General features: G+C 44.3%; 1 protein-coding gene across 1 annotated transcript; it reads right to left on the bottom strand.

The window, feature by feature from the left end:
• Positions 1 to 222: 222 nt before the first annotated feature.
• LOC143961503 (olfactory receptor 11L1-like) lies at positions 223 to 10,060 on the bottom strand. The gene is made up of 2 exons (XM_077470799.1): positions 9,868 to 10,060; positions 223 to 1,343 (listed from the first exon to the last, which is right to left on the bottom strand). Exons 1-2 carry the CDS (start codon positions 9,898 to 9,900, stop codon positions 378 to 380), a joined length of 999 nt encoding a protein of 332 aa, XP_077326925.1. The 5' UTR covers positions 9,901 to 10,060; the 3' UTR covers positions 223 to 377.
• Positions 10,061 to 11,220: the final 1,160 nt, after the last annotated feature.

Below are 11,220 nucleotides of genomic sequence, written 5' to 3'. Positions count from 1 at the left end.
TGGCCCCTTCCTGTTCCAACATGACTGCACACCAGTGCTCAAAGCAAGGTTCATCAAGACATGGGTGAGTGAGTTTGGGGTGGAGGAATATGGCTGGCCTGCACAGAGTCCTGACCTCAACTTGATGGAACACCTCTTGTCCACATCAGTACCTGACCTCACAAATGCGCTTCTGGAAGAATGGTCAAACATTCCCATAGACACACTCCTAAACCTTGTGGACAGCCTTCCCAGAAGAGTTGAAGTTGTTATAGCTGCAAAGGGTGGGCCAACTCAATATTGAACCCTACGGACTAAGACTGGGATGCCATTAAAGTTCAAGTGCATGCAAAGGCAGGCGTCCCAATACTTTTGTTAATATAGCGTATATGGAGTCATTATCTCATTTTAACCAAAGACTTCCGATTATAATATTTCTTGTTAAACACACAATTTCTCAAAGCATCCTTGATATCTTTATTCCTCAGGCTGTAAATGAAAGGATTTAAAAGGGGAGTAAACACCGTGTACAACATAGCCAGTGCCTTATTTATCCTTTGTGATTGTCTATCATTTGGAAGCATGTACATCGCAATAAGTGTTCCATAAAATATGAACACAACTGTCAGGTGGGAGCTGCAAGTAGAAAAGGATTTCAGTCTTCCTGATAAAGATGATATCTTTACTATGGTTAAAACAATGTAGGTGTATGAAACTACTATCACTAAAAATGGCAGGACAATCACAGGAATGCACATCAAAGTAGCTTCTGTTTGAACTATAGATACATCTGAACATGACAACTCCACCAAAGGATTAAAATCACAGAAAAAATGGTCAACGGTATTCGGTCCGCAGAACTGGAGCTGACATATGCAAAGAGTTAAAGTTAATTCTATGGTGCAACTCAAAATCCAAGATGCAAAAGCTAACTTGAGACAAAGAAACTGGTTCATAATGGAGGAATATCGCAGAGGAGAGCAGATTGCAAGATATCGGTCGTAGGACATCACCGTCAGAAGAAGACATTCGGAAGCTTCTGAGAAGCCAAAAAAATAAAGTTGAGTGATACAGCTAGAAAAGTTTATAGAAGTCTGCCCGTGCAGTACAAGATTTAGCATGTTTGGGGAAATATCCGTGGTCAACATTAAGTCAGAAAAGGAGAGCTGGGTTAGGAAGAAGTACATGGGAGAGTGGAGTATCTTGCTGTAGTAGACCAGCATGATAATCAAGAGGTTTCCACATATTGTCACACAGTACGTCATAAGGAGCAAGGTGAACAGCAGATATTTACATGAGTCGAGGTTCTGGAATCCCAGTAAAAATATGGTAGTGACATTGCTCTTATTTCTAGTCTGTGTGTCCTTAAAGAAAATAAACCCATAATAATAATAATAATAATAATAATAACGGTCATGTAACTTTAAAAGTTGTTTTAATTATTTTCAAATGCTTATATTTCATTAACCACTTGCCGCCCGCCCTATAGCAGATACACGGCGGCAAAGTGGTTTCAAAATCCTGACCGGACGTCATATGACGTGATCAGGATTTTGAGCCGCTGTGCGCCCCCCAGGGGTGCGCATCGCGGCGATCGTTGTTGCGGGGTGTCAGTCTGACCCCCTGCAACTACGATCTCAGTAAAGCGTCTCCGACGGAGACTCTTTACCACGTGATCAGCCGTGTCCAATCACGGCTGATCACAGTGTAAATAGGAAGAGCCGGTGATCGGCTTTTCCTTACTCGCGTCTGTCAGACGCGAGTAGAGGAGAGCCGATCGGCTGCTCCTCTGACAGGGGGGTCTGTGCTGACCTATTATCAGCGCAGCCCCCCGAGGATGCCCACACTGGACCGCCAGGGACGCCACCAGACCACCAGGGATGCCGAGGACAAGGTATGCCACCCTAGACCACCAGGGATTCCAGTCAGTGCCACAATGGATGCCAATCAGTGCCCATAATGGATGCCAATCAATGCCCACAATGGGCATCACTGATTGGCATGCATTATTGTTTGGCACTGATTAGTGCATTAGTACAGTATATTATAATACAATGCCGCCTATCAGTTCTCATCTGTGCCGCATATCAGTGCCCATCCGTGCCACCTATCAGTGCCCACCCATGCCCATCTGGGCCGCCTATCCATGCCCATCTGTGCCGCCTATCCATGCCCATCTGTGCCGACTATCAATGCCCACCTGTGCGGCCTATCCATGCCCATCCATGCCCATCCATGCCACCCATCCATGCCAATCCATGCCAGCTATCAGTGCCAATTTGTGCCACCTATCAGTGCCCATCCGTGCTGCCCATCAGTGCCACACATCAGTGCCGCCTATCAGTGCCCATCAGTGCCACATATCAGTGTCCATCAATGCCACCTCATCAGTGCCACTTCATTGGTGCCACCTTATCGGTGCCCATCAGTGCCGCCTTATCATTGCCCATCAGTGTAACCCCATCAGTGCCCATCAGTGAAGGAGAAAACTTACTTATTTACAAAGTTTTGAAACTGAAACACAAAAAACATATTTTTTTCAAAATTTTCGGTATTTTTTTATTTGTTTAGCAAAAAATAAAAACCATAGAGGTGATCAAATACCACCAAAAGAAAGCTCTATTTGTGGGAAAAAAATGATAAAAATTTCATTTGGGTACGGTGTAGCATGACCGTGCAATTGTCATTCAAAGTGCGACAGCACTGAAAGCTCAAAATTGGTCTGGGCAGGAAGGTGTTTAAGTGCCCGCTATTGAAGTGGTTAAATTGAATTCAATTAAAATACCTGATAAAGGTCTTCATACAGACACTTCCTGTCACAGGATAACATCGCTCTGTTACTCTTGCATTGTCAAGCTGTCACATTCAGATTCGTACAAAATACGAATTTTCGTTAGATTCATAAACTTTTCGTTAAAATAACGAAAGTTCATTATGATGAATTGATCAGAACAGGCCTCGCTATGTTTGACCAAAACATTGAGTGCAAGTGGTCAGCGTCATATCCGGAGGTTGTCTTTGGGAAATAGACGTTTGAGTGCTACCAGCATTGCTGCAGAGGTTGAAGTGGTGCGGGGGGATCAGCCTGTCAGTGCTCAGACCATACGCTGCACGCTGCATCAAATTGGTCTGCCTCTTCTAAATATGATGCACAAGAGAGCCCACAAACAGTTTTCTGAAGACAAGCAGACTAAGGACATGGATTACTAGAACCATGTCCTGTGGCCTGATGAGAACAAGATAAATTAATTTGGTTCAGACGGTGTCAAGCATGTGTGGTGGCAACCAGGTGAGGAGTCAAGCATGGTGGTGGGAGTGTCTTGGTCTGGGGCTGCATGAGTGCTGCCGGCACTGGGGAGCTACAGTTCATTGAGGGAACCATGAATGCCAACATGTACTGTGACATACTGAAGCAGAGCATGATCCCCTCCCTTCGGGGACTAGGCCACAGGGCAATATTCCAACATAACGACCCCAAACACACCTCTAAGATGACCACTGCCTTGCTAAAGAAGCTGGGGGTAAAGGTGATGGACTGGCCAAGCATGTCTCCAGACCTAAACCCTATTGAGCATCTGTGGGACATCCTCAAATGGAAGGTGGAGGAGAGCAAGGTCTCCAACATCTCCAGCTCTGTGATGTCGTCATGGAGGAGTGGAAGAGGACTCCAGTGGGGACCTGTGAAGCTCTGGTGAACTCCATGCCCAAGAGGGATAAGGCAGTGCTGGAAAATAATGGTGGCCACACAAAATTTTGACACTTTGGGCCCAATTTGGACCTTTTCACTTAGAGGTGTACTCACTTTTGTTGCCAGAGGTTTAGACATTAATGGCTGTGTATTGAGTTATTTTGAGGGGAACAGCAAATTTACACTGTTATACAAGCTGTACACTCACTACTTTACATTGTAGACAAGTGTCATTTCTTCAGTGTTGTCACATGAAAAGATAGAAGAAAATATTTACAAAAATGTGAGGGGTGTACTCACTTTTGTGAGATACTGTGTGTGTGTATGTTTTATATATATATATACACTTAATTGCATAAACCAAGAGAGAAGATTTGTTAAACACATTTTGAATTTCAATCATTTTAGCATATTTAAAATACACCCGCGCCTCAAAAATCCATATTTGGTTAAATTGTTTCTGAAATATGAATTCAAATATTCACTCACTTTTGTAAGATACTGCATATATATATATATATATATATATATATATATATATATATATATTTATGGTCAAAGCCCTATGGCCGATACGGATATGAACAAGTAGCCTCTACCATAAGATTAACCACATGAAATGGACCTGAAGTGTGCCCTGGTCTGATGGTCGGTATACCAAAATAAGGGGGCATACCCTAGATTAGAAATTAACATAAGTGAAGAGAAATGAATTTGAGAAATGCCCTGAAAAGGGGAAGGGAGGGTGGGTGCCGCGCACCGGAAACCGACAAAGACCACAGGCGAGCGGGCTGGTTAAATACCCTCCAGGCTCCTCCCATAAATTCAGGCCACCACACTGGCCTTCTTACTTATGGTCAAAGCCCTATGGCCGATACGGATATGAACAAGTAGCCTCTACCATAAGATTAACCACATGAAATGGACCTGAAGTGTGCCCTGGTCTGATGGTCGGTATACCAAAATAAGGGGGCAAAACATTCAGGTAGGGGTGCAGTTTTATTAGTTTTAGCTTAATTAGTTGAGCAAGTTTGGTGAACGCTTGTGCCATTTCCACCCGAGGATTGGGAATGTACCGGGGAGGTAGGCAGGGTCCCAACTGCTTAGTCTTTCAATGACGTGACTTGGGACCCACGCCAACATGCTACCAAGGGTGCTCAGATACTAAAGAGTGTCCACGGTATGGACCGGGGTCGAGGTGTAGGCTGTAGAAGAACCCCATGTGTTTGGGAAACTGGCCGGTACACAAGTGTTGGCACGAAAGCAATAGGGAACTAGAGTCTACGCGTTCCAGTAGGAGTGACAGTAGGTAGTCGAGTACGGTTACTTGATACCAAGCCCTGCTTCTCTATAGAAATGGACGTCCATCCTGGAGTCAGATTGCTGGGTTTTAGACACTGCAAGGAGGAGGATGAAATGAAGTTGGTAGCGAGCCAAGTAACGACTATGCAGAACTTGGCCTGCGGGATTGCTGAAGGCCTGGAATGAACATACAATGGACATTAAACTGGTGCCACCGGGCTAACTGCAGCAGTCTGCGCAGGAAGGACACAACCGAGAGCGGTCCAGACCTGGCTTCAATGACAGGATGAGCCTCGGCCCAGTTGTCGGTGGTGAAAGCCACAGCCTGTCCTGTCCTGACATGACCCCAGATACGAGAGGCTGTCATGACCGGGTATAGCCTGAAGAGGGAGGAAGTCCAGGTAAACCGGGGTTTAGGAGTATTCCTGATGCCATGGTCCTGTAAACCAGTGGTGGCCAAAAATTCCCGCGAAGCCTGTGGAGGCTGTGGCATCTGTCACTACCAGGGGCGACAGGGGCATCGTAGACGGTTTAAACACCGATACATCAATCCATGCAGTAAGGAACCTTCCGACATTGACAGGTCTGCTATTGCCACGGCATCTAAATTAAGGATCTGAGAAGGGTCCTGTGTCCGTGAGAGGAGGACCAGGAGGCGTGACATAAAGATCGATCCTGGGGAATGGCCCGTATTGCAGATTTGAACATTCGTCAGGTAGTGTCTGTGTAGAACCTGGCTGCCAGTGCTATCAACAATAAATTGGCTAGGCCATGTAAAATCACAAAGGGCCAGGTAGATGGCCGCTTGGATGACTAGACTGGGGAATATGCGAGGATTTCATGTCCCTAAAGATGGCAGTTGTGATGGGCGAGCATTTTCCGTTGGCTATGGGTGATGCCTCTGGATGCCTCGAAGTGGGGATCTTGCTGTATGAGCCATAAAGACAGGTGGCTCTCCGGGCCCTGTAAGGATGAGAAATGCTGAACGCTGGCTAGGTATAGCCTGAGCGTGTTACAGGAAGAAGCCAGTTGCGTGTGTCGACACGATCCAGGTGCTGGATGGAAGTTGAACTCAACTATCCTAAGGGAGAGACCGACAGACAGGAAACGGTGAGTGGCTTGTAAGAAAAGCCACAGGAGACAAGTGGCCAACTAAGTGCTGCTGAAAACGACGTGTAGCCAGTTTGTGTGCCACTGAGAATGTGTGCTTGCAAAAGAATGATTGCAAGACGTTATGCTAAGTCGTGAGCCTTGGCACGATTGCAAAAGTAGTGTTTAAACGTGTGCTTGCGACAATTGCGTGGGAGTTTTTCACTGGAAATGTGTTCATAGTGACTGTGAGAAATTCGTGTTATCGCATGTGCTTTGCAAAGACTGCAGGAGTTGTGCTTGAACATGTGTTTGGATGCGTGCTTGCAACGATTGCAAGATGTTATGCCAAGATGCGTGCTTGCAACGATTGCAAGATGTTATGCTAGGATGCGTGCCTGCAACGATTGCAAGGAGTTACACCAGGATGCGTGCTTGCCATGATTGCAAGATGTTATGTTAGGATGCGTGCCGCAACGATTGCAAGGAGTTACACCAGGATGCGTGCTTGCCATGACTGCAAGATGTTATGCTAGGATGCGTGTGTGCAATGATTGCTAGAAGTTATGCCAGGATGCGTGCCTGCAATGATTTCAAGGAGTTATGCCAGGATGCGTGCCTGCAACGATTGCAAGAAGTTATGGTAAGATACATGGGTAGCCAGGTCGGAAAAGACAGAAGTCCATCCAGTCCTAACCACAAATCAAACAAATAAATATTGCACAACCTGACACACCCAATTCTACACCCACAGCTGATCCAGAGGAAGGCAAAAAACCCCAGCAGAGCATGGCCCAATTTGCTACAGCAGGGAAAAAATTCCTTCCTGATCCCCCGAGAGGCAATCGGATTTTCCCTGGATCAACTTTACCTATAATATAAGTACCCAGTTACAACGTACATTTAGGAAAGTATCCAGGTTTTTCCCAAAGCAATCTATTGAGCCAGCCGGAACTGCCTGCTAGCAATGATTGCAACCAGTTTGTGCCTGGACATCTGCTCGCAATGATTGCAAGAGGTCTTATGCTCGAATGCGTGCTAGCAATGATTTGCCAGAGGTCTATGCCTGAATGTGTGCTTGCAACGATTGCAAGAAGTCTATGCCCGGATGCGTGCCCGCAACAATTGCAAGAAATCTACGCTTGGATGCATGCTTGCAATGACTGCAAGAAGTCTACGCATGGATGCGTGTTTGCAATGATTGCAAGAAGTCTATTCTTGTATGCGTGCTTGCAACGACTGCCAGACTTCCATGCTTGAATGCGTGCTTGCAACGATTGCACGAAGATTATGCTTGATGCGTGCTTGCAATGATTTGCAAGAAGTCTATGCTTGGATTCGTGCTTGCAACGATTGCAAAAAGTCTACGCTTGTATGCGAACTTGCAACGACTGTACGACGTCCATGCTTGAATGCGTGCTCGCAACGGTTGCAAGAAGTCTACACTTGAATGCGAGCTTGCAACGATTGCGAGAAGTCCAGGCTTGTATGCGCACTCGCACCAACTGCAAGACGTCCATGCTTGACTGCGTACTAGCAACGATTGCCAGAGGTCCATGCTAGGATGCGTGCTTGCAACGATTGCCAGAAGTCTACGCCTGGATGCGTGTTTGCAACGATCGCAAGAAGTCTACGCTTGTGTGCGTCCATGCTTGGATGCGTGTATGCAAAGATTGCAAGAAGTCTATGCTTGAATGCGTGCTTGCAACGATTGCCAGAAGTCTGTGCCTGGGGATGTGTTTGCATGTCAGATGCGACCGACTCGAAACGGGGCGCTGTATACTACGGTCCATTTAATGAAAACCTGTTATGACAGAGGCATAAGCCGGTCATGCCGTGACTGTGACTGACGATGAACCGGACTCTGGAGCATGCACTGAAATGAGGCTAAAGCACTGGGGCACACCGTAACGAATCGGTGCATGTACGCAACTGGATTCGAAACGGAGCGCGGTACGTGGCGGTGAAATTTATTTGATTGCCATGACAGAGGCATGAGTCGGTCGTGCCGCTGATGCGACTATCCGTTAATCGTGCATGCTCTAAAGCAAGTACTGGAATGTGGCTGAAATACCTGGGGCGCGCCGGGACGAATCGGTGCATCGTAGACGCGACTGGATTCGTATCGGACGTCCTGCGTGACAGTGAAATTGATTTCCCATGACAGAGTCATGAATCAGAGAACCGAAACCTGCAACCAATAATAAATCCTGACTCTGGAGCATGTACTGAAATGAGGCCGTAACCAACTGGGGCACACCGAAACGAATTGGTGCATCACGGATGCGACTAGATTCGAATCGGAGCGCGGTGAGTGACAGAAAAATGAGTGACAAAGTTTGCCATGACAGAGGCCCGAATCGGTCGTGCCGCGATTGCGACTGACAACGAACGGGACTCCGGAGCATGTACTGAAATGAGGCCGAAAATACCTGGGGCACGCCGGGACGAATAGGTGCATCGTAGACGCGACTGGATTCGTATCGGAACGTGATACGTGACAGTGAAATGATCCCATGACAGAGACCCGATCGCTTAGCAACGAGCGGGCTCTGGAGCATGTACCGAAATGAGGCCAACACAACTGGGACACGTTGATCGAACCTGTGCGTTTTCTTGAGAAATGCGACTGGTTTCGACTCGAACGTACTAGGTGACAGTGAAATGATTCCCATGACAGAGACCCAATCGATTAGCCACGAGCGAGCTCTGGAGCATGTACCGAAATGAGGCCAACGTAACTGGGACACGTCGATCGAACCTGTGCGTTTTCTTGAGAAATGCGACTGGTTTCGATTCGAACGTACTAGGTGACAGTGAAATGAATTCCCATGACAGAGACCCGATCGATTAGCCACGAACGAGCTCTGGAGCATGTACTGAAATGCGGCCAAGCAGTTAGGGGCACACCGGAATGAATCGGCGCATTTAGCGGATGCGACTGGATTTGAATCGGAGCGCCGTGCGTAACAGAAATGAGTGAAATGATGAAATGACCCACGTGAGCCAGCTATGGCAGAGGTAGGAGTCGTTGTGCCATGAGACACGACTGGCAACGATTTTGACTGTGGAACACGGTAACGAGACTATATAACAAGTACTAAAACAGTGCAGTTTTTCCCTACCAGCACAATATCTACCGAAATGACACCCGTGAAATGAAGGGCGCTGCGAAATTGGAGCGTATTGAGTGATAACAACCGGTATCATAACGAACGATTCGATATTTCAGGTTTTAACGACACTAAAAATAGTACAGGAAGGTCAAATGAGACCCTTACCTGCGGCAGTCGAGCTGGCGACGTTGTACAGAGCCGGCGACGTTGTACAAAACGAACGGGAAAGAAAACCACGAGAGAGACGTTTTGTCCGAATGGAAACGAAACACGAGCCGTCGGCCTAGTGACGTAGTGCCGCGCACCGGAAACCGACAAAGACCACAGGCGAGCGGGCTGGTTAAATACCCTCCGGGCTCCTCCCATAAATTCAGGCCACCACACTGGCCTTCTTACATATATATATATATATATATTATATATATATATATATATGTTATATTTTAAAGATCCTATATAAAACCAAAAATATGATGTTGAAAGTTTTAATGGAGGTGTTGTTACCATACAGTTGTATGCATGGTGCATAATATTTTCTACTGCAAAATATTTATCCCTATAATATAGTTACGATAACATTTTCCATAACCTTCCAAAATGAAGTTTCAAAAGCAGAGAAGACATAATACACTGTGCAATTAGATTCCATGACAAAAGTTTTGTAAACATAAAAAATAATCAGAATATACCTACAATTTTTGTTACTAACTTCTGGTGAAAATCCATATGTGGTTAAAATTGTACTAAAATATAATAAAAAACACAAAGAAGTGTTAAATAACAGTTGTATGGTAATCGCTTCAATTGTGCATTGATGAATGAATTAATAAACAGGACATAAGGGCATAACAGGACATAATAAACAGGACAAGCAAATTAGAGAAAGGTGTCCTCACAAATCTAAAAACACAAATATATATATATTTATACACATGTATATATAAGACACTTTCATTATTCTACAGAGAGTAATCTAAATCTCTCTGTGTTTATTTACATGATTATAAATAACCATGCTTCCATATATAATTAATTAATTTTATTCAAGGTAATTGCCTAACCTGTTTAGGCAAATACTATACAAGAAAAATCATGTTTGTAAGCTTTATTACATAATCTTTGCTTTGTGGTTAGAGAGACAGACAATTCCACTTACTTCTTTTACCACTTGACCTTTGGAATGTCTTAACCAGTGTTAATTTTGGCATCAAATTTCAATTTAGTTTTAGTTATAGTCTTTTGACTAAAATGCCCCTTTAGTTTTAGTCGTATTTTAGTCTGTTGACTAAAATGCAATTTTAGTTTTAGTCGTATTTTAGTCTTCTGAAGTGTTTTAGTTTTAGTCATAGGGGGTTATTTACAAAAGGCAAATCTGCTGTGCACTGCAAGTGCACTTGGAAGTGCAGTCGCTCTAAATCTAAGGGATAGATCTGAAATGAGGGGAAGCTCTGATGATTTTATCAACCAATCATGTGCAAGCTAAAATGCTGTTTTTTATTTTCCTTGTATGTCCCGCTCAGATCTACAGTAACTTTACTTTCAGTGCAAAGTGGATTTTCCTTTAGTAAATAACCCCCATAGTCTTTTGACTATAATGCCCCTTTAGCTGTAGTCGTATTTTATTCTTTTGACTAAAATGGGATTTTAGTTTTAGTCGTATTTTAGTCTTTCAAAGTGTTTTTGTTTTTGTCATGTTTTAGTCGACTAAAATCTCCTGTACATTTTAGCCGACTAAAATCTCATACATTTTAGTCAACTAAAATCAAATTGGTTTAGTTAAATTATAATGCATTATTTAAACATTTCTCTCGAATTTACAAATTATATACTCCTGGATTAAAAATCAAATAATATGTTATTATTTACGGTATTAAGGTTTGAACATGAACTACGGACACAGATTTAGCCGTTGTGATATATAACATCTTTATAAATAAAACCAAGTTTCATAAACAAACAAAAATATTGCTTTTTGACAAACAGAAGTGCAGATTTGAAATACAAAAAAAAAAAAAACGGTGAACTCTATTGGCTGTAATGCCATTG

The sequence above is a fragment of the Lithobates pipiens genome, unplaced genomic scaffold (genome assembly GCF_037356315.1).
Source record: "Lithobates pipiens isolate NorthernLeopardFrog02 unplaced genomic scaffold, aLitPip1_a1.2 Scaffold_8, whole genome shotgun sequence".
Taxonomy (NCBI): Eukaryota; Metazoa; Chordata; class Amphibia; order Anura; family Ranidae; genus Lithobates; species Lithobates pipiens.
This window is presented reverse-complemented; position numbering and strand designations above follow the sequence as displayed.

What these genes read in the sequence shown, in the direction of transcription:
- LOC143961503 (XM_077470799.1), bottom strand. Translation starts at nt 9,900, where the DNA reads ATGGATTTTCACCAGAAGTTAGTAACAAAAATT. An exon ending in AGAAGTTAGTAACAAAAATT is followed by an intron (nt 1,344 to 9,867) that starts GTAGGTATATTC and finishes ATTTTCTTTAAG; the next exon opens with GACACACAGACTAGAAATAA.